The 24,459-nt window shown below is 33.8% G+C and overlaps 1 protein-coding gene across 5 annotated transcripts in view; it reads right to left on the bottom strand.

The window, feature by feature from the left end:
- Nucleotides 1-9,631: 9,631 nt before the first annotated feature.
- MTF2 (metal response element binding transcription factor 2) overlaps nucleotides 9,632-24,459 on the bottom strand; it is a 61,004-nt gene continuing 46,176 nt past the window's right edge. For 3 of the 5 annotated variants that reach the window (XM_032867148.1, XM_032867151.1, XM_032867150.1), the window contains 6 exons: nucleotides 19,599-19,666; nucleotides 17,917-18,087; nucleotides 14,006-14,111; nucleotides 13,833-13,885; nucleotides 13,617-13,721; nucleotides 9,632-12,066 (listed from right to left, as the gene is read on the bottom strand). In XM_032867148.1, the coding sequence (XP_032723039.1) occupies nucleotides 11,709-12,066; nucleotides 13,617-13,721; nucleotides 13,833-13,885; nucleotides 14,006-14,111; nucleotides 17,917-18,087; nucleotides 19,599-19,666 (861 nt within the window). In that variant the 3' untranslated portion in view covers nucleotides 9,632-11,708. Of the gene's footprint in view, nucleotides 12,067-12,243; nucleotides 12,317-13,616; nucleotides 13,722-13,832; nucleotides 13,886-14,005; nucleotides 14,112-17,916; nucleotides 18,088-19,598; nucleotides 19,667-24,459 lie in introns of all 5 variants that reach the window. The other 2 variants (XR_004383797.1, XM_032867149.1) reach the window with 2 other exon arrangements.

Below are 24,459 nucleotides of genomic sequence, written 5' to 3'. Positions count from 1 at the left end.
GTACTTTGAACACAAAAGCAAAGACTCTCCCCTTCAAGATTTAACAGAAACTGGGGAGAAAGACTAGTGTTCAGAACTCATCACTCATTTTTCGAAGTCAGCTTTGTCATTCATGGCTCTAGGAATTTAGCCAGATCCCTCAAACCCAGGTTGTATCCTTCTTAGGTGCTCTCTCTACACCTGTTTCAAAGCACTGACCACAATGTATCAAAGTTAATGTATACAAACCCTCTCCAAGACTATGAAGGTAGAGATTCTATGTCTATTCTATCCACCACACCCAGCACAAGGCCTAAAACACACTACTTGTTAGTGCAAAGATAAGGCCCACCGTTTATTAAGTGAAATGTGAAGTTTCAAAACATGATCTTTAATAAAAATAAATAAATCTACAAGTCTAAGGGTATATTTTTATACCATTATCTCTGGACTGCAGAATGGAAGATTTTCAGAGTTTTGTGTTGTACGAACTTTTTACTAAAATATTTTTATATCATAGTTAGAAAATACTAAAGCTTTTCCTTTTAGGGGGAAAAAAAAGTTGATAGAAGATTTCCTCCCTTGTTTTTCTCATCTACCACATCCAATGACCCTTTCTCCTAAACCATACCTTCATCCTTTTAGGATTGCTTCACTAATTCTCCCTTTTGGTGCCTCAGCTGAGAAACAGTTTGGAGTTAGGCAGAAAAGCAGTATGTTAGAAACATCAGCACAATTTCCTCCAAGTCAGGCTTAGATATGGAAAAGGAGTACTTTTCACCCCAGGTGAGAATAATTTCTGTAACAGGAAAATTCAGAATTGGACACTATTGCAAATTACTTATAAAAGGGATGAATTACTTGTAAATTATAATATTTATTTAGTTTTCAAGGTTCCCTATTACTGGGCTATAGCAAAATGCTTGTCATTTTCTAAACCTAAATTTATACTTCTCAATACCAAAGACAAAATACTGTAATTTTTCAGTGAAGTCAGATTCAGTAATTATTTGAAATATTTTAATGTTTTTTAGTGTTAGCCAAGAAAACCACCTGACACTTTACTATCACTATGAAAGTTTATAAATATTTTAAGTATTACCATTTTTTCTTTCCAGGTCAGTCTTTTCCTCATTCATTTTAAAAATCAAACTATTTGCACATTATTTTCAGTATTCTTTTCAGAAATTATTTCCAATTATGATTTTTATTACAACCTTTTTATGAAACACCACTTTGGAGCACAAAATGGACTTCTGAATCCACAACAGTGTCCACCTAGAAAGCCCCACAAAGTATTTTCTTGGAAATGCCTCCAAGTGCTTTTGCTTCAGAATAAATCACAAGTTTCCTATGATGAATACAGGCATTACTTGCTTTTGTTGAGCTAACACCATAAATCTGCTCCAATTATTTCTCTATGATAGCCCCTAAGACAGAAATCTTATTTTTTATTGAAAATTTTCTACAGACCTGCCACAGCACGACCATGAAGAAACTTACTCAAGTGTTAGGTCTTTGTTTAATGAATGGTGATGAGCAAAATTTTAATAATAAAGAACACAGGCTTCTGGGAAATGCCCAGTAACATGGTCCTAAGTCCATCCACTTCTTTACTGCTTGTATTACTTTCAAGCATGAACTTTTTATTCCAACCAAGGCTATCTTCCTTCTTTACTGTTCTCTAAGTGGGGCTGCTCCTTTTCTGTTCCATTTAGTATCACCAGCTTCCCAGGTTCTCAAAACTTGAAGACCCCTTACCTGCTCAGTCATCAAGTACTGTTAACTTAGCTCCCTAATCATTCTTCTTTTCTAGCATTCCCTCTGCTTCTATTACTTCAAATTTAGCTACATGTAAATCTAGGTTTGGCACTCACCATTTCCCTCTAACTGATCCTACATACCAGTGCCAAAGTAATCTCAACACACTATATAGCATGGCAGTCCCATCACAGCAGGCCCATCAGAATCCTGATCTTTTCCAGACTCGCCCACATCACATCCCAACCCCTTTGTGTAGACTTAATCACCTGGCTTCCTCCTCAGGCACTCTGTAATGCCCTATTATGTTCCCCTCCGCTCCACAGGTTTGTATCATTTGTGTTCCAATTTAAACTTCTTCATTAAGTCTTCCCTAATAATTCCTTTCTCTCAAATGTTCTCCACAGCCAGGCCCCCCAGAAAAGAGTAACCTCTCCCTTCTTCAATCCTCTTTCCACTCTGACCCCTTAAAATAGCTGAACATACACGTTCTTATCTTCCCAGCAGAGAACACCAACGGATACTCTTTCGCATTTTCCTCCTAGTAGTCTCTCAGAATACAGCAGACACCAAAATACCAAGTGAGATGTTCAGTCTCAACTCCAGGCCTATTCTTACTCTGCTCCTTCTTTTTGAACCGAGCTTTTCTCTCCCTTAGCGTGTAAACCCACCCTTCAAGGTACAACCTAACAAATATTGCAGTCCAAAACAATCTCATTTCTCTGGTGATATATATATAGCACCTATTTGGATACCTGTAGTAATGTTTTCCAATGTTGTTTAATTCTCATGTTTATGACCTCCCCAAATTGTGCCATTCTCTACACCTCTTAAACTCCCCCTTAACCAACATCCATCTCTGAACTTATTTATACCGTTTCTTATCCTATCCTATTTTTGCCACTCAAAAGCTGATCCTCCTTCAAAGCCAAATCCAAATGACATCCTGTTCAGTCTTTCTCTAATGTCTCTCCAGGTTCCTATGGAACTTTGACAAATATAGTACTTATCACATTTCAACTTAAATTTAGCTGTATTTATGTCTGTGCCCCCTTAAGAATTCAGACCAGGACTCCTAATATTTCATCTGTCTTCACAGCAACTTAAAGGTATTCCAAGAATGACTGTTGCATTTGAATAAATAACAGCAAAAAAATGGTTTGAAACACTTTTCAGAACTGAAACATACCAAAAAAAAAAAAAAATCCTGTAATAATACTGAAGTGGGTTGAACTTGGCCTCCACCTTCCCCAACCAATGTCCAAGTCCTAACTCAAATACCTGTGAATGGACCTTAGAAATAGGATCTTTGCAGATATAATTAAGTTACGGATCTTGAGATATCATCCTGGCTTTAGGGTGGGCCCTTAATTCATTGACTGCTATCTTTATAAAGAAGAGAGAGATTTGACAGAGGGTAAAGCTATAAAATTGGAGGCAGGAAATGGAGTGATGTGTCTAGAGCCTAGGATTGCTGGCTGCTACCAGAAGGAATCAACCTTGACACCACCTTGACTTCAGACTTCTAGCCTCTAGAACTGTGAGAGATAAACTGCTGTTGTTTTATGCTACTAAGTTTGTGGTAAATTGTTAAGGAAGCCCTAGGAAACTGGTAACACCTGAGTAGAACAGCATTTTAAACATTCAGAAAAATAAACTTTGCTTTTATTTTCAAAGATAATAATAATAAGGGTCTTAGGAAATAGATTCGAGTTTTATTTTACTAAAACTGTATTTTACCTAAATTTATGAAATCAATTTTATTTCTAAATTAGTGGCTTATCTTAAACTGAGTTCAGTGCAACCTCTCAATATAAAATGTCCTGTGTTAAGGATACAGTTTTAAAAGTTGTAAAATGAAAGTTATAAATGCTATAATAAAAAAAAAATCATGCTATTTCTAAAGCAAATAATCATGACGAATAGATGAAGTTCTATTTTATCATTGTATTTTCACTGCAATATAAATCTTAATGTTCTTAGTAGTGAAGGTTCATATTTTCGACCTAATTTAGTATTAAGTATGGATCAATATTTTGTTTATTCTCGATTAAAATAATTTAACCCTTCCCTTTTAACCCTTATGCCATGTTTCTAAGTTATCCTACTTTTGCTTTTTTTAAGTCAGTGTGCTTAAGGAATACAAAATTAATTTTACAAGCCTAAACCAACTCTAAAGCCCTCAGATTCCAAATATATGTATGACTGTGTATTTTGCTAATTTTGCTTATCTAAGACACTGGCATCTTCCATTAGTAGATAAAATCTATTATAACAACATGGTTGACAGCATATATATATTTTGTCTAGGAAGGGCCCTGAAATAAATGTAAATTTTATTTTAAAGAGCATGAGCCTTTATATTAAGTACTACTTTCTAAGTACAAACTTAGTTTTAAAATATTTTCAAACTTTTGAAAATCATTTCAAAAATAATTTTTTTAAAAAATCAAGAGTTTTGTTCTAGTGAAACATTTTAAATTATACCTTCAACATAAAAAAAGAAACAAGCACAGGTAACTTAAAATTCTGCCCATTTTCCTGACTTTAGCCAAGTTTATAAAACAAACCAAATTTAGTCTTTGTGTCCACAGATCCTGTCCTCATGCTTTAATAAAAATGCTTTTTTGCACCAAAAACAAACAAAAAATAAATATGGTAAACATTAGTTTACATGAATTTGGTAAAGCAACTATTTTCTGAGACATTACAATCCTCTGAAGCTTGGCATTTAACTGCAGTCAATTTCAGCATGTGAAGTACTAAAGTTAAATTACTAGTATCAATTCTTGCACTCATTTAACCTATAAAGCCATGGAAATTAGTAGTTAATTATTGCTGATTGAAATGCCATCTCTTCTCTCTTGCTTTAAAAACTACCTTATGACTATTAAGTATGTGCATGTAATAAACCCATGTCATTTTGCTACTATATGCCAAGTCCACATTAGACAAGATACTATGTTCTTTTCCATAATGCAGAGATGGCATAAGCCATTGAATCTAACACCTTACTGGAGAAGAAAAGCCACCTGGCTCAACTATGAGCCATGGAGGTACAGTTTTGGTTACTATGTTCCTGTTTATCACCAAATCTCTTCCAGAATCCAAGAGAGGATTTATAACTGGTCCAATGATTTTTTTTTTAAAGATTTTATTTATTTGACAAAGAGAGATCACAAGTAGGCAAAGCAGCAGGCAGAGGGAAAGGGGGATGCAGACTCCCTGCTAAGCAGAGAGCCCAACACGGGGCTTGATCCCATGATTCTGAGACCATGACCTGAGCCGAAGGCAGAGGCTTAATCCACCCAGGCATCCCATATAATGATATTTTTTGGTATTACAATTTTGCTTTTATCTTATTCTACTTACTAGTTAATAGAAAACAATGGTGCTATGTTTTCCAAGAAGTTTTTGCTATCTTAAGGTAATCTGAAAACCGATTAGAGAGGCACAAAAGAATCAACCTACTCTAGACTACATTACAGTCTTATTTCACCTACTCAGCTTTCAGATTTCTAAAAATCTCAACCACTTGCACATTATAAAATAGGAAGCAAGTAAAACAAAATGAGAAATTCTTTTGAGTAATGACTATTTAAAAAGCCAGCTACTGGGACACCTGGGTGGCTCAGTGGGTTAAAGCCTCTGCCTTTGGCTCAGGTCTCGATCCCAGGGTTCTGGAATCAAGCCCCACATCGGGCTCTCTGCTCAGCAGGGAGCCTGCTTCCTCCTCTCTCTGCCTGCCTCTCTGCCTACTTGTGATCTCTGTCAAATAAATGAATAAAATCTTAAAAAAAAAAAAAAAAGCCAGCTAATTTTTCAAAGGAAATCATTCTTGAAGACTCATTTAAAGAAAAAAAAAAAAAAACAGAACTTGGGTAAAAGTGAAGTTTAAAATTCTATTTATGGGGTTATCTTTTTGTTCCAGAAAACCCTGCTTAATTTTTTTTTCCATTCTACAGCAAATTAATGTTTAGAAGCTAGGTGGGAGAAAGCCACTCAATGCACTGTGAATAAATGTGGTTTATTAATACAGGCACTGCCACAGAAGATAGATGTAAAGCAGACAAGCATAATATAAAAGCACCACCTAGCCTAAGACTGATTCCCCTACCCACATCCAGACCACTGAGAGTACCACCATACTATAGCAACATAAAAAAAATAAATGTTCACAATCTCTCAGTAATTAGGAAAAGGTTAACATGCTAAAGACAGTGTTTTAAACACATGAAGTACTTAATACTTCTAGAAGAATCTTCAATAAAATGGCATTTTAAATATTTCTGGTCTCATTTAATGGCTTAAAATTGCTTAAAGGGGGCACCTGGGTGGCTCATTTGTTTAAGCATCTGCCTTCGGCTCAGGTCATGATCCCAAGGGTCCTGGGATCCAGCCAGCTCTCCCTGCCTCTCCCCGTTTGTGCTCTCTCTGTGTCAAATAAAGAAATATCTTAAAAAAGAAAAAAAGTTGCTTAAAGAACTATAGCTTATAAAGAGGTATCAAGAATTAGTTTCTGATGACAAAATTCTTCATTGGAAACTTAAATCCAAAGATAAAAATAACATAGTCTAAAATGCCAGGTTATGCAAATTTATAATACAAAGGAAAAAGCAGACCTCTTCTAGATCTGCTCTTGGACTCTGGAGGAGATTTGGTAATAAAAGAATACAGGAACCAAACTGCCTCCACAAATCTAAAATGAGCTAATAGACCTTCTTTTCCAAAACCCTCCTCAATATGCTTCATCCTCAAGGAAAAGTTTAACTTCACAGATATCTAAGCCAGCTTTATATATTTTGCAAAGGCGACCCAAATTCTCACAAAATCTTGTTTTTAAGATTTTAACTTATGGGGCGCCTGGGTGGCTCAGTGGGTTAAGCCGTTGCCTTCGGCTCAGGTCATGATCTCAGGGTCCTGGGATTGAGTCCCACATCAGGCTCTCTGCTCAGCAGGGAGCCTGCTTCCCTCTCTCTCTCTCTCTCTCTCTTTCTGCCTGCCTCTCCATCTACTTGTGATCTCTCTCTGTCAAATAAATAAATAAAATCTTTAAAAAAAAAAAAAAAAGATTTTAACTTATTTGAGAGAGAGAGAGAGTGTAAGTGAGCACGGGGGCGGGGGGCAGGCAGAGAGGGAGAGAGAATCTCAAGGAGACTCCACACTTAGTGCAGAGCCCGACACAGGGCTCGATCTCAAGCTTGATGTCATAACCCTGAAATCCTGACCTGAGCTGAAATTGAATCAGATGCTTAAGCAACTGAGCCACCTAGGCACCCCATAAAATCTTGTTTTCGTCTCAAATTCTGTATAGGCAAAATTCCCTTACATTCCACTAATAGTATTAAAGATAAAATATGTACGAGGTCAATTAACGACCAAAACAATATTGATCATAAGCCTTCACTAATTTATACTAGATGCTATTAACTTAAATTTACAACCCCATTTTGAATAATTTATTTAATTTAATGTAATTTATTTACTTAAATTGTTATGGATCTAAAAGTACATATGCAAATTACTAATTTATAGAAACACTATAATTATGTAATTTTAAAAAGACTTTCAAAACATCTGAAAAACTTGATTTCTTAAAAGAACTGTTTTTAGTGCATAAACAATGAATTTTAGAACATAAAAAAATTAAATTTTTAAAAGAACTGTTTTAGGTCAGCTTACTTTTAACTTCCGCTTAATACGACAAACTTACTTTTAATTAGCTGCTAGATATTATTCATTCAGATATTGTCAACATTTCTTTTCAGCACTCAACATAATGATGGGTTGAATAAACATGGTAGAACTCAGCAACAAATGTAAGGTTTTTTTTAAATTCCCAAGCCTAGGTCACACACAAAAGCACTAAGGATCAAACATAAACATCCACAAGGGAGAGAGCAGAAGCTAACAGGCATTGCAGACTACACTCACACTGTGACTTCAAGATTGAACAGAGCCCTCCAAATTTTAAAAGTTATCTCCATAGTTTTGTAGTTCAGATCTTGCATATACTTTGTTCCATGAACTCAATGTCAGTGCTACTCCTGTGATATATAAGAAAACTCAATGAAAGTAATCAAATACTAAGAATAAGATTTTCATTGCATAGAGTTGAGTTTCGGAGGGCCACAAACCATTATCTAAGACTTTTTCTGCCTTCTGCCCCCCATGAACCAATCTGTGTCTGTTCTGAGACTGTATCACCCTCACTGTGAAAGCATGGAAAGAAAAAAGATAAAAGACTGTATCTTTTGGTAAATACAAGGAACAAATATTAGACTAATGATTTTGAATAAGATACGTCTTTGTTTTTTCCAGTAAGTACATTTTATCATCTATGTAGGTTTTGTTCATTTGTTTGTTTAAATCCAGTGGAATTTTCTTGAACAAGATATCACATTCCTTGAAGATGCTGCAAAAGTGAGGAATTACTATTACTAAGCATACAGTTTCAATACTCATCATCTCTAACAAAGAGAAAATGCAAGGGGAGCAAGCAAAGAGGGATTTTATTGTGGAGAAGTGAGGGGAGAAAAATAGAGTGAGCTAGTTTATTTGCAGTCATAAGTCATAAATCTGATTTTAAACATAAAGACAGTATAATATTTTGATCTAGATATTGCTCCAAGACATTCTGATGTAACTTAAAAATTACAAATATTGTACTTACTCCCATTCTCTTTGTTGATATTCAGAGAGCCAATCAGTTTGCTTTCATTCTCCTGTATCTAAACTTTTATCAGTCTGACATCTGGTTTCTTAACTGCTACTAATCAGAAAAGAATCCATGGCCAGATAAAATTCTTACTTTACACTTAACCGTCAAGTTTTTATTTTCCTGAGGAAAGAAGATGACTACCACAGAAGAAACCAAAGGAGACTTTTGGGAGTGGATATTTGTAGAAGTACTCAAATATAATAATTTAAAGAGGAAAACTTACCCACATTACACAGGGCATTTTTTTTTAAACTATTTCCCAAAGTTCCGTCTTCCTTTGCCATCATATCCTCATTCGAACAACTCTAGAACCACATTATATAACAAACGGTCTGCTATAACTATGCAAGTCAGAGAATGCTCCAACCAAAACTTAATAGTACCTGGCAGAAACTGAACCAAGTAGTTCAGAAGAATTAGTTTTACCTCCAAGCTGGTAAAAGAAATCTTCTGAATATATACACAATAGAAACCAAACTTTTACAGTTGGACATAACTTGCAATATAAGGGGAGAGGTACCCTCAAATCACACATCAGTGAGCACTCATTTGTTAAATATTTAGTAACAAAAGATGACTAGGCAAGATCGGACTTCATCACTCCTACATGAGAATTTATAAAATAACTCTGATAATCTCATATTCTGATCTAGTCAGATCATATAAGAATCCTTACTTATCATTTATTATCAGGATATTTATAAAAATGTATTTGTTTTGAATAAAAATGTAATTAAAAAGAGTAAGGCATACTATTTTTACATCTTTTCCTTCTATAGTCTAGGGGCAAAGCTCTTAAGGAAAAAAACCCAAAATCCTTTTATGTGAACCTGACACCTTCTATATAAGCAAAAAGGAAAAAAATAGTTGAAAAGTCCAAATTTTTTTGAATTTGGGGGACAAGATAGAGGGAGATATACTATCTTCCACGTAGGAAGTGTACAAGCTGACTAAACATTATTTTTTAGAGGATCATTTTAGATGAACATACAATAATTATTAAGATTTGAGGGACAAGTGGAAAATGAGAGCCAAGTTTTATAAAGATTAATTCATGTGAACATATTTACAATGGAATTGGAAAATCCTCAGCTCCTTGGCTAAATTAAAGCAGTCATCTACTGCATCAGTGTGTATTTTCAAGCAAATACAGAAGCAAAACTCATTAGCTCTTTAAAAAATACACACATTTAATGTTGGTCTGTTTTAATTCTAAGTAAAGCAATTCCAAAAATACAAACTGAACATCAGAGCCATGTGGAACCACCATGATAAAATAAAACAGACATTCACAATAATTACGTCTAAAGACAGTTCAGCTTAATAAATCATCTTCCAGGTATACTAAAGAAAGAGTTACTAAAATACTGCTGGTGTTCAGTTAGAATTAAAGGACTTTGGGGAAAATGAAATAATATGATACAGGTGGAGTGAATAAGGTTACACGGGATTTACATTTTCCATTACCCCTAGATATAAACAAACATTCAAAATCAACACAAACTCTGTGTGTTATTCAAAATATTGCAGCTGCAGGAAAGGCAACTTTAAATTAATAGCTAGGGGAAAATCAAGTTTTGGTGGAGGTAAACAGAAGTGACAGTTTTTAATTTGCACTTTTGTAAAGCTCATTTATACCTGGCCAACCAGGAACCAAATGCAGGACAACGAAGTTCTCTGCTTCTTTTGGCTATAATGTGACAAGGAAAGGTCATCTTTTGAAGATGTTTAAAGAAATAAAGCAACTTTCTTTATAAACAGTCAAATAATCAATCAATGGAATAAATAAGTACTAACCCACATTTTTACCGCTCTGTAACCACTACACTTTACATATTTTTCATTTTGGCGGCAAATTCCCCAATTTTTAGGCAAAATCCACCAATCACTTTTAAGAGTAAAATGAATAGCCACCAAAATAAGAATATTCTTCTGTTTACTCTTTGGCTAAAAAAGAAAACAAACAAACAAAACAAAACAAAAAGAAACAGAAGACAACTCTAACACTGGTGATAAAAAAACTGGTTTTTTACATGTAAAATAAAGTTATCAATTTAAATCTTGGTACATTTTATAAAAACAAGAGGTAATGTTGTAATAAAACAGTAGTAGCCTTGTCAGGCACCATACTGTTTGTTAACCCTGTGCAATAAAATACTTTGTTCATACTACACTTATTCAACAAGACTAACAGTTACTACAGACATTTCAGGAATCTTCACGGGACTCCTACAGACTTACTGTTAAAACTGAGAGACATTTACAATCAAATGTGCCATGAAAACTTGAATACGTTACTTCTAGTAGGAGATAATGTTCATATTATTTGAATTGGTTTTAGGTACTGAACAGCTGAGTTACAAGGACTGAAAGTGAAAAGCATTCTAAAAGCCCATGAACACTGTTGTTCACACCCTTCTTCAGAACACACTAAACTTTAAACTTGTCTGACACATTTCTCTTCATACATAGCAAGCAACAGCACCCAATAAAAGCCTGAGAAGAAATGCTGCTGTGTAAATACTGCAACTATTCCTGAAAAAAGAATTATGGGATATATACTCCAAAGCTGCCCATTCCCATAATTTGTATTGCATAGGTCACATAATCACACACATATATATACACACCTGTGTATATATATGCACATGCAAAGAATATATTAAGACGACAATGAAGTCTAGTCACAGAGCAATTTACAGGCTCAATATATTTTTTACACTTTGCTTGAAAGAAAATTTCAATATTTTACAGTCTTTTAGTAGGCATTATATACACTGCACTTTATGAAATCTGAAAGGTATTGAAATAAATTTTTTCCAACATTTTGGCAACAAAACAGACAACGTTTCTCCAAATACTTGTGCTATCTATCTACATGATCTGTTTGATCTGATAACCACTAATCACAAAAACTGACTCAATGGAATAATTAGAAAAATTATCTAACACCATGCATGGATTTGAATCATTTTTAATATCCTATCCTAGAAACATTCTACAAATCTTAAGATTTAAAAAATTAAGTCTCTGTTCTGATTTTTAAAAGATATCTTTTTATGACAATATCCATAACATTGACAGGTACATGTTAAGGCTAGTATCATCTCCTTTTGTGAATTTTTTTGACTTTTTTTTTTTTTTTTTTTAAGAAAGATAGTAAAAGCCAGACTCCTTTATCCTTTAGGGCTTTGAACTGTACCTACAGAAAATGAGAGTGCAGTGAACATAATGTTCAGTCCTACAGTCAGGATGCAGTTGCTCCTTCCCATTCCACAAGATACTGCACCTTTCCATCAAGTGTCACCCGACGAGCCAATACTCGGTATTTTTCACCACATGCTATTCTACCTGCAGCACCAAAATAACTGGTAATGGAGTTTTTTAGATGATTGAGTTGCAACTCCTGATCTGCTAAGTTATTCAAAATCTCTGTGTTGAGTTCATCAAATTGATAATCTTCTTTGCCTTCATCATCTTTTACAATTTCTGAGTTCTGAGTCTGGAGTGCTCTTCTTGGAAGACGACCCCTTCTCCTCCGTAAATGTGGTATTGCAGCAGGCCAAGATCTTCCTGTACGAGTTCTTTTTCTGGAGTCAGATAATCTATGGAACAAGAAAGGTCATTAACTGTCTACTGAGTTTATAAAGCATACCTTGCCCAAACAATATATTCTCAGAATTTTTTTCTATCACTCTACTGTAAGTATATGCCCTTGCTGACATAAAAATCAGCCAAACCAAAACAATACATGCTATTTTTATAAATGGATTATCACTCGCCTTCGTTAGATTCCATCACCTTCTTGGGGCTGACCTTTGAAGAGCTTTTCTTCCTTAACAATGTACTATTAAGCTTAAAAGAATCAGAGGAAGTTTTTAATTACGAGGCCAATGAGACATATTCCTACCAAGAAGAGGCCTATTCATATTAGTCAGATATCGTCAACAGTCTTATCATTAAAAAGAAGACAGTTCATTCACTCATTCAATGCAGTAAATACTTAATAAGCACCTACTTTATATACAACATTGTTCCATGTGCTTAAAAAGATGGTAGAACTAGAATAAATGTTCTCTTATTACCAGTTCTAGGGCTAGTTAAGTAATGTAATGAACTGGAATAAACATAAACTAGAAATCAGGGTACCCTGAATCTAGCTCTATGATATTGGCCAAATTCAAATCTCATATCCTCTGTCTTCTCTTCTGTGAAGAGATCAAGTGAAGGGGTAGAACTAGATCATCTCTGAGGTCTTTTTCGGCTCAGAAATTCAATGATTTTATAACCTTGTAACAAGGGGAGAATATAGCCTAAAAGCTAAATTCAAATATTTTACAATCACACTGCTCAACTCAACATCCCAGCTCTGTTATGCTTGTTAATAAACATGTTAGTCTGGGCTTGTTTCTTAAAACTCTCTCAAGTTTCAGTTTCTTCATCTTTAAAATGGGAGTAACAGGACTTACAACTCAAAAGATTGTTTTAAGAATTAAATAAGACAATGTACAAAGGAAGATTAGCAAAATGCTTGGGTAAAAGGCCAAAACAGTTCACATTATTCTACACAATTCATTAAAAAATAAGTTACATTTTAAGCTCTTTAATACTCTGAATTTTGTATGATTTACATGAGCAATTTCTAAATTGTGGACAAAAATTAAACTAAGGGAAGTATAAAAACTTGCAAGCTCATAGTTCTGACCCCAAGTAAACTATCTTCTCATAACTGACATATCATGCTTTAGTAGAGGTATCCTTCTAAAAAATCAGGTTAACTAAAATATTTGAGAAGTCTGCTACTGATAGAAATCCTGAGTTTAAGATCTTTTTAGTAACAAAAGGATTTGCATGTCTGATTCAGATATTAAAAAAAGGGAAAGTCTTCCTAAAGCAAGGCATACCTAAATATTTTAAGTATAAAAGGTCTCAGGGAAAAGAACATAACCTATAAACACCAGTATACCTCTTTTCTGTGTACACAGAAAATGACCTGATAAATATTAACAACCTAAGGAATCTACATATAGATTGCTTCTTAAACACTCAAAGGCATACTTGTATCACTTTCGAATGCTAAGAATGTATTTAATCATTAAAAAGAAAAGATTATCTAGAAGAAAATTAGTAAGGAATAAGAATATAAAATATCTACCCATAATGCCTGGAAATGCTAGACGAGGTAGTTTCTTTTGCACTGGAAGCACCCGTGAAATCCACATCTGAGGTATTGGATGTATGTGCAGTTCCCTCAGTTCTCCTGAGACAAAAAAATTTAAATGGTATAACGACTATATTACATAACAATAGAAATACTCATTTTCCCCCAAAAGAAAATTCCTAGGATAGGAAAAAATAACTTTCTATTTACCCTATAGGAGAAGGTAAATCCAAGGTAGGATTCTCTGAAATTGATTCCTTATCCTGGAAAATAAAAAATAACATTTAAAGCATGGTTCTAAAGAAATTGGAAAAGATACTCATTTTTCAGTTAATTTCAAGCATCTTTCCTCTCTGAGAACATATATTAACACATCCTCTTACCAAAGGTGGCTCAGCAGTTTTCTGAATCATTTTTCTTGTATATGGACCAGGTGGACGACCTACAGATTTTTTCTTTCCTTTTTTTTCTATGCCATTGCTTACTTCCCTGAAACATAAAACCATTATGTATTTAATCTCTGCATAAAGAAAATAAAAAGACAATGGATAATATACACCCTACTTACATAATAATTAGGTTATACTTATATATTTTTCTATTAATGGTAATATAAAAAATTAAAGTTGAATCTACAAGTTTAGTCAAGAGCATAGATAATACATTTCAATTTAAATATATATTTCTTGACTTAAGAAATATTTACGTATGAAAGGTTTAAGAAAAAGTGTTCTCTTTACTACAATTCTGAAAAATATATAGCATCTTAAAGTTAAAAAGCAAAAACAAAAGCAGACTACTATACTGGATGGAAGATTTTTTAGTTTAGGTTGTTACTATGTGGGTATTTCGGAGATCTTTCAAGAATTTATTACTAAAAGTGATTATGAATTTAATAGTTACCCACGTGGAGCCAGGAAGTATCTATATTAAAATATTTTAGTTATAAACACAGGTTGCCTTTAGAAATGAGTATCTATCTATCTATCTCCTTGAATGATGTTTGTCAGAAAGAGAATGAAGCCCAGGGTGGCAGAGTATAGAGGAAGGAATTCATCCTATCAGGCAGGGAGTCATTCAAAAGACACAATCAGAAAGCTCTAGAAAACCATTTTTGAGACATAAAAGTAAATGTCAAGCAACAGGAAGGGGGAAAAAGCAATAGCCAAGGACATCTCTAATTAACAGAAGGGAAAAAAAGAAAGGACAAATATCAACATACAGAACATCTATTTCATTTATTCAACAAACATTATCTACCATAGAAAAGGGGTATCAGATAATAGGAATACAAAGACCTTCCCTGTGCTAAGGGGTTCGCAGCATAGTTAGAAGTTGACGAAGGTGTATACAAGCAGGCTAATAATAATTCAGTGCTATAAGAAAGTCACCCAGGAAAATTTAATTAAAAAACATGGAAAAGGAGGAATACTACTATATAATAGGCTAGAAAGAGGTGAATGGAGAAAACTAGAAAACAACTACTCCGGACACCAAACTAAAGCTGGGAAAGTAAAAGGAAGGAGAAAGTTGGGGAACTAGAGGAAAAAAGCTTAACTAGCACTATAATCAAAACTCTCAAGGATAAGGTAGATGGGGGTATACATTGTTTTTTTTTTTGAAAGATAACATTTATAGAGGACTCTTGGACTAAAGAAAGTGCTCTCAGATTAAAAGTAGCAATGCATACATAGGACCCAGAAGGAACAGACAATGCCTTTAAAGAAAGCTGAACCATTTCCTGGTGGCATCAAATGAAAACCTGATAGCTAACATAGATGGAGTATCTTATTAATATCATGATAGGAATGAGAAAATTTGTGTAAACCTTTTTTCTAATTCATAAAATGGGCAACTGATAGCAAAGGGTTAATGATAAAAATCTGAAAGTGCTAAGAATAAGTATGCTTTCCTTTAGGGGAAAAAAACTTGAAAGCAGTATCTACTTTATTACAAACTCAAATGGATATGAAACACTGTGTAATTTACCTTTTCTTACTCTCCAAGATGACTGTCTCATACCTTTTATTTGCTCATTAAATTTCCCTCTCTGCACAATCCTCTCAGCCATTCTTTACACCTCAGTATTTCTTTGAGAAAATAGAAGTTACTAAGCAATAACTTCAGTCATCTTCTAAATCTCTAACAGAACTAGCATCTGTAGCCATTTTCACCCAATTTCAACAAAAGGGTGTAAGTCCTATCAAAAGCCATTACCACATTTATGTTCTAAATTCCTTCCCTTTTAGTTTCTCAAGGACTTTATGATATCTTCAATTACCTTCCCTCTCTCTTCTCCACTGGATCATTCCTACTAGTACATAAAGATAGCTTCCAATTAATTTTCCATCTATGAAAAAGCCATCACTTGAGTACTTCCTTCCCCTCTTCAGCTTCCATTTGTCTACCTCTCTTCACAATAAAACTACTTTGGAGTGCTGTTGACACATGCCCTCCCTTTCTACTTTCTCCCTTCTCATTCAGATTTCTTAAAGGTTATTTCCTATTTTCCACTTTTCCTTTATTATCATCATTATTTTGAATCTGCCTATGCCCCTTATTAGTAGAAAAAGCCCAGTTTTGACATGTTAATTGAGCAGTGCTGGATTCAATCATACTTTAACCCACTTCAATCTGACTTCTATTTTTACCTCTCCAAAACAAAACAAAACAAAACAAAAACCCCTGTTTTTGTTAAGGTCACTAATAACAGAATACTATCTTTGGCAATAAATATTTTTCTCTCGTCTTAAATCCACTTCACAGCAGCATTCAATACTGTTTAATACATTCATCTTTCTTGAAACACTTCCCTTTCTCTTGATTTTCAAGACACCAAATTTTCTCAGCTTCCTCCTATCTCATTGATCATTCTTTTTAGTCTCTCTTGTTTATTTCACCTCTTCCAAATCTCCAGATGATAACAGGGTATTATTCTGGGCCACAGTAACTCCCTCCCCATCCCAGCTATTGTTTCCTAGGTAATTTCATCATTTTCATGGCCTTATAAATCAGCTTCCAAATTTGTATCATGTGCCCTGACCTCTCCTGAGGTCAGGAGACTTACAGACTCAGAGGTCTCTATCTAACATCATCATCACTTAGATATCCCTTGTAAAAATCTCAAATTCAATTAGTATGAGACAGAAGAATGCTTCACTCACCTTGCCAAATCTGCTCTTGCAGGGCTTGATAACAGACCTCACCACCCACCAGTTACTCAAGCCAGAAATCTGAGCATTATATAACTTCTTCACTCCTCCATTTTTTTCATAAATTTAATTCATTAGTAAAGTCAATAAATTCTGCCTCCAACAGAGATCGTGAATCTATTTTCTCCCCATTTGACTGATAGCACTACTCAGACAATCTCTCACCTAGACAACTGCAGCAGTCTTTGTTTCCTTTGCTTCTATTCTTACCTTTATACCTATCCATTCTCCAAAGAGCATACAAAGATGTCTTTTTAAAGGATAATTCAGTCTGCTTACATCTTTAAATAGCTCCCCATCATTAAAAACAACCTGAACTCCTTAGGAGACCTACATGACTCTACAAGATCAAGCCCCACCCAAACTTTCCAACACCTGATGCTGCTCTCTAGCCCTCATTCATCCCCTACTAGTCTGTGAGTTCCTAGAACATGCCTCACAGCCTTCATACTTTTTATTTCCACCACCTGCAGTACTCTTCCCTTTGTTCTGCACATTGTTTGGTTAGTCTCATTCTTTGAATTTCAGCTTAAATATAATCTTAAATAAGCCCTCCTTAAGCTTCCTTCTTTAAAAGTAGACTGCTTTACCTATATCCATCCCAGAACAATCTAAACCCATATGCTATGTCCGAGATGGCCTAACATGACCTGTAATTGTTTTGTTTATCACCTTTCCTTCCCACTATACTATTAATACCATCAGGGCAAAAAGAAAGTCAGTCTTGTTATTATATCCCCAGCACTTACATAATAAGATGCTTGATAAATGGAATGAATGGATGGATGGATGGATGGATGGATGAATGAGAAATGAACAAACAAATAAACAGGCCAGTACTTAAGCTGTCTGCTAACAAAATCAACAGGACTTATTCCTGGAAAGCCCAAGATCTAAAATAAATAAATAAACATCTAAATTAAATTAACTCTTTGTACCTTGTCTAAGCAAGAAATTATAAACAGGAAAACAAATCAAGGTAACTACCACTTGTACTTTCAAATATACTAATGAGACTAAATAACACATTTTTAGTTACAAATAAGCTAAAGAGAAAAACTAAGCCACAGATCAACTTTTACCTTGAATCAGATATAGGTTTGGATGCCTTTCTGCCTTTAATTTTAAATTCATGGGATGTTCCTTCAGGTTCTTTCTCTGCTTTGAAAGCCACATTTGGTGGCACAGGAGGAACACGAATTCGCAACCCAAACAAATGCTTCTTCTTCTTTATTTCTTTCCCAGACATAAACCTAAATTTTTAAAAAAATTAACTAAAAATTTAAAAACTGAACACATATACATGGCAGACCCTAACTCATAACTTTCAGATGTAAAGCCTTTATACATGAAAGACCACCCAATACTACAAAACTCGTTCTTTCTCTTTGCTTTCCTTTCCTTGATTCTTATCTGCTCCAGAGCCACTCCACAGTAGGATACAATGGAGGAGTAAGGAGGGAGGGAAAGGATCAGAAGGGAGAAGAGCACATGTCCACTTCTAACTTTTTAAAGGAAGAAGAATAAAGCATGGTCTTTTTAGTCCTAAAATGTGTTTTTCCGTATTTCAGTGTCATCTGTTTAAAAGATCTCAAGAAAGGTTTAGGAAAAGAATTCTATTTCAGAGTGGATCTGTGAGGGGAGAAAGCCGGTCAGAAAGTAACAGCTGTTAGCAGTGGAAAAGGGGACCCAGTATGAGGTCCAAAAAATAAAAGGAGTCTTCAGTGTGTCAGATCCAGAATTGGAAATAACATGGAGCAGGGAAAAGTTATTTCCGTCTGGGTTTAGGTCTCTGAAAAATGTGTTCCATAACTGTTTCCCAAAGTCCTCAGGCTCCTTACTCCAAAACACCTCACCTACCTTAGTTCTACTAGACCCTGCCTAACCTGAGGAACCACACACCAAATTGCTTGGAATATTCTTCCACTGTTAGGCAGGTTTGAGAAATGGGAGCTAATATTTCTATCATAATAGGAATAGATGTATTTCTGGTACCCTAAATTGGATTACAGAATTCACATCCCATAAAGTACTTTTTACCAGTACAGTAACTGCTCAGGCACTTTATGGCTTTTTTAACTGGCCTAAATATCTAGCTAGGCACTAGTATTACAACATTTTTAAGGAGGGAATGCTGTCCAGTTCAAAAGAAGCAACTTGTTAGAAACAAAAATTTTATAAAATAACTCAATGGTTGGTTACAGCCAGCACGAACACTTAAAAATTTTTTTTCTATTGCAATTTTTAAGTTTTTTAAAATGCAGATTTTTTTTAAAAAAAAGGAAAGCCCATACAAGAATATATCAAACAATAACCAATTATCAAAAATTCAGTACTAGTACTACTTTTCTGTAACTGTTGACAATAACTAATCTTAAAATAGAAGATCTCATAATCATTTTAAAACCAATATTCTCTACAGTATTTTCCACTATCGTTTACATTTTCCCACCAGCTAATATTTTATTTTCAGGAGACTGCATTATAAAAACAAGTCATTACTAAATATGTTTTTCAACTGAATAGGCCAAATTCCTAAGATATTGGTATGTCTGCCTCTCAATCACCATTCCCAGAGGATTACTTTTCCCTTCTCCAACCCTTGAGAATCACTGTTTACTCGGACTAAAAAATAGGACATTAAAAAGCTTAAAATGTTTGTACTAGTTCTAAACACCAATCCCACAAACCTTAAACAATGCCATTATTCCTTATACTTACTAAATGTCTCCCTCATAGGGATACACAAAATAAATCAACTTACATGGTCTTGTAATCATTTAATGCCTCCAGAACATGCTCATATCTTTCAGATTTTGGTGTGTCTGCCAGCTGTGAAGTATCAAGAAACAATTTAACGCACTATAATTTCATCAATTAGTAATATACAGGTGCTAGACAGAGGCAATGTGATGCAGAAGAAAAGTGTACTGACTAGTATACTGTCAGAAGATCTAAATTCTAATTCCAGGTCCTCACTGACTAGCTGCATGATCTAAAGCCATTTAACCTCTTAAGGTTTGTTTCTTATCTATAAAAAGGGGAGTAAAAATCCTCCCCTAATTACTTCACTAGTAATTATGTGAATCAAATGATATGGCTGAAAGAACTATAAACTGGAAAATGTTACAAGAATGGAATTTTGTTAGTTATTAAATTTAATTCCATAATCTGAGGAAATAATACATTAGAATGACTTTAATATCAACCATATATTGGATCTAATAGATATTATTAGGGAGGAGTATAAAAAGTAATAAAAACAAAATTTTATTTACCAATAATCTCCATAACTTTGAAAAATTCTGTGAAACTGGCGGGGAGGGGTTGTTTTCAGAAAAGTTACAGACATTAGCCAGCCCTAAAACTCAAAGTGTCTCAGTAATTTTTTATCATCAAAAATCATTTTAAAATCTATTCAATTCTAGAAAGTATTTTTTGGTTTCAAAAGGGTTTCCTCAAGAGTCATTTCTGCCTCTTCTTCCAAGTTTAAAGACTAGGGCCCAATAGCAAAAAATTCTAAATTCTTAAAAAAGGACCATTCTCAGTTAAAACCACAAAAACTTAAAAAAATAAATAAATCTAGAATATCATAGCTGACTTCCAAGAGTACCACCAGTATGTCTTTATCAATTTATCAAAGCTCAGAATTGCTTCAAGTAAGAAGAGTAAATAAATCTGTCAGATAGAATGTTAGAGGCAGAAGAGATTTACAGAGTCATCTACTCCAACTCTCTTTATTTTATAGATTAGTTAACAGTTATAAAGGTTAAATGAAATGCTCAAATTCAATGGCTGGTTAGTGAAAGAGCTAAAATTCTGAACCCAAATGACAAGAAGTCCATTCATTCAACATTCACTAACAGCCCAAACTGTGCTAATGCACTGGGTGATTTTAGGAATTAAGAAAAGAAATGGGACAGTCTCGTGGTCATGCCTCTATACCCTATTACTTCCTCCTACTGTAATTTCTGCAGTGTTCAATGAAAGAGAATTTCTATTAAAAAAGAAATAACACAACAGACATTAAAGCCTGAAGGACACTTTCAGTGTCCATGTAATTCAAAGTTCCATCAACACTGCAGTCCCTTTTATAGTACTGATAGGTATTCAACCTTGGTTTAAATACTAGCAATGATGAAAGCTGATGAGGCACCCACTAAGGAAGCCCATTTCACAGGTGGACAAATCTTCCCTCCTGGAACTCTTCCAGTCCTCTCTTACAAGACAGTTCTTCAAATATTTGATAGTAGCTATCATGTCTAAGTATAAGATGCCTAAGTTTAAGAGTAGGTTGAAAGTTTTTAGCAACCACATTGGCTAATTTCATCTCTTCCTCATCCCCACCTCCTCACCTGAACTCTAAAATCTTATCAGATAAACTGATCAAATCAAGTATTCGCTATCAACCACTACTTCTTCTGAACTGGCTGGATGTGTATTTAAGCCTAAGAGCAGAACTTATTTGTAACTATTGTTAATTTGTTTTGTTTTCAGGTCAGTGTTTGAGATAACCTTTTCTCTTGATTCTGTCATCCTTCTTAAAATTAGAGGTAGACACAAAGACAGACACAAAGACAGAATCCTGTGGCTCTTCATTACAATCTCCCTCAAGAGTATTTCCAAGCCACTGAAAGCTTCTGTTTCTATAATTCCAACTGGTTACATATCCATTTTTTACTTTTAATTTTAACCAGTTCGAATTTTAGTATCTAATATGGAATTCAGTTACACTATGTTTATACTATACCTATAGCATTTGACTTACCAGTGTGGCTAACCATATAAAAAGGGGGGGGGTATTTAATATGATTTATTCTAATAAAATAGTGTTTTTCCTTGTAGCTTTTTAAATCTTCACAAACCACACATTTGAAAAATGTACTCTACAATCTTGCTGACAATCAACAACAAAACTATTTCTCAAATCTATTCCTCTCTTACTTTTTAAAAAGCACAATGAACTCTCTCTTTCTTTTGGTACTTGCTCTCTATGGTTTCTCAGAAATTTTATCTGTAAGTTCCTTCAGCACTCCAAAACTACTTTCCATAGAACTATATATATTTCAACTTGCATTATGGGGCCAAGGAATCTCTTTGTGCATTTTGAAGACCCAAAGTACAGACATTATAGTTCAAATCAAATAATCTGTATTAAAACAGCACCATATTCTAAATCTACCATCTGATCATGAGGTTTGTAATACTGCTAACATAATAACCATTTTCGTTCCTCCCACCACAGACACTAATCTCACATTATACTTTGACTCTCAGGGTTGTATATTTCTGTATAGATGTAAATGCTATCAGGTATAGTTATAGCTCTTCCTTTCAATAAAATATACCTTTGAATTACCAATATTGAATTCCATGCCGCCTAGGCTTAAGTATGCAAAACAGGGTTAAGTAATTTGTTTGCCAACCTATACAGCTATATGTTAATACAAAACACTCAGAGCCTCAAGTATTGTTGTTAATCATATTTCTTATAATTTTCATTTAAAAATATTATACCACCTCAATTATACATTTTTTTCTCTAGCCAAAACATCATATCTGCTATAGTATTTCATTTAAGTTTATGACTTTCTCCCTACATCCTTCAAAAGGTAGCACTCAATATACTACTCTGCTATGAATCTTTGGGGGCTGAAATTTAAGATTACCATTAACAGAAAAGTAGGCTGCCCTTATAAAACTAGGATTTCAGATCACATTAGGAATTAAGGACAAATAATAATAAGTAGATTCTGAAGTATGAATATTTCTTTTTAACTCTCAAAACCAACCTGGTACAACAGTTATTTCCTCATTCTAAACAAAAACCCTTAAGCAACCTTTATTTGGATCTCAAATGTTGCATTATATATTTTTACAATCTCAAAAAAAAATTACAAAACAACAGTTTCTCAAATAGCTCATTCAGTCTATATAAGGCACAAAGTCTCAAAGATGTAAAAGAAAACAAAAATCACATAAGAAAACAGGATATAGAACTATCACTATGTTCCAATATGTTCTAAAAGTTTCAGCTGCTCTTCAATCCTGAAATAACCAACAAAGAAAAGAAATATACATAAATGGTAAATTTGCCTTCAAATATTTTTGAAACTTCTTGTTATAAAAGAAGTCATAACATTTCCTCTATATCAAAAAACAAAAGCACAAAACACTAAAAGGATACCACTGATTCAATTAAGATTGCTCGAAGTAATTAGAAATTGAAATAAGTATTTACAGGACTTCCAAAATAATATAGAAATACTACGAAATTTTGGCCAGTGTTATCATATATTAAATTAAGTCCTAATTCAGCTCAGAAAATAAATGTAAGTACCTCCCTGTGACTAATGGGTCCATATATATTCCTAAACAAAAAGCCATAAAACTCTCAATCAACTTCTCAAGTCATCACAAGATTTTTTTCCTTTACCCACATGGAGGAAAAAAACTCCACATTTAAGAGAGAGTTAAATCACAACCATTTTTTTGTTTGTTTGTTTCATTCTGAGGAGAACCTTCTAGACCAAGTGCCTATGTCATATAATCGATAGTATTTATAGTAAGAACCAGTGTTCAAAAGACAATACACTTAACATGCAGTATTTCCCGTATTTTTTTAAGTAATTAAACCTATCTTATAAAAAGATTTTTTTAACACAAAAGTATTTATAAACAAAAAGAAAGTTTCGTAAAACTAAATCTGGATTAGTGACAAAACTCAATTTGCAATTCAATTTCAATTAACCAAAGATACACTACTTTAATAATCTGGAATAATCCACTATTTGTATTATTTTCGTTTCTATTATCGCAAACATTTAAAAGTAAACTAAGTGAAAATTAGTTACATATAATGTTACAAATAAATGTTGAGGCAGGCATAAATTTTATGGTCTTTTTATTATTAAAATCGTACTCTCAAAATCAATCATAACATTATAAAGATATAAAAGATTAATACAGAGAGTTAAAAGCTGAACTTTCATCTCTAAATGTATGAGGATGGAATGACTAAGTCTGAATATTTTGGTTTGTTTTTTTTTTTTAATGCAGAGAAAAGGCAAAGGGAAATGATTAGAAAGTCACTTGTTCTGAAAATATACTTGATGGCTCCAAAAAATGGAAACACTCCCCAGAAAAGTAAGCTTTTCCATTGTAAAGTTTTATTAGAGTATAATGTTCTTTTTTAAATTTAAAAAATTTCCATATTGGCAAAGAATAAGAAATTGAATTGAATGAATGTCTTATTTCTAAGACATCATCACATAAGCTACAGAAAATGAAAACATGTATCTACTAATAAATTTTTTGATATGTATCAGAAGTATAGCTAGAACTAAAATACCTGAGATTCATAAACTGAATTAATTACTTAGACTAACTGTCTAGACTAATAGTCTAATTGTGATTTTTGTTTTCTATTTTCAGCATCTTAAATAAAATCTAGGTATCATTTTTCATTTTAATAAAAGAAAGCATTTGAAATAAAGTAACATGAGTTTTTATATGTGTGCCCACTGTCTACACGAAGTAATTACTACAGAATTTAATCATGTGAAACATAAAATGTACTAAGAATAGAGATGTATCTGCATATGAAGTGCTGAAGGAACCATGGT

This window comes from Lontra canadensis, unplaced genomic scaffold (genome assembly GCF_010015895.1).
Source record: "Lontra canadensis isolate GAN:19392208 unplaced genomic scaffold, GSC_riverotter_1.0 scaffold33, whole genome shotgun sequence".
NCBI lineage: Eukaryota > Metazoa > Chordata > Mammalia > Carnivora > Mustelidae > Lontra > Lontra canadensis.
This window is presented reverse-complemented; position numbering and strand designations above follow the sequence as displayed.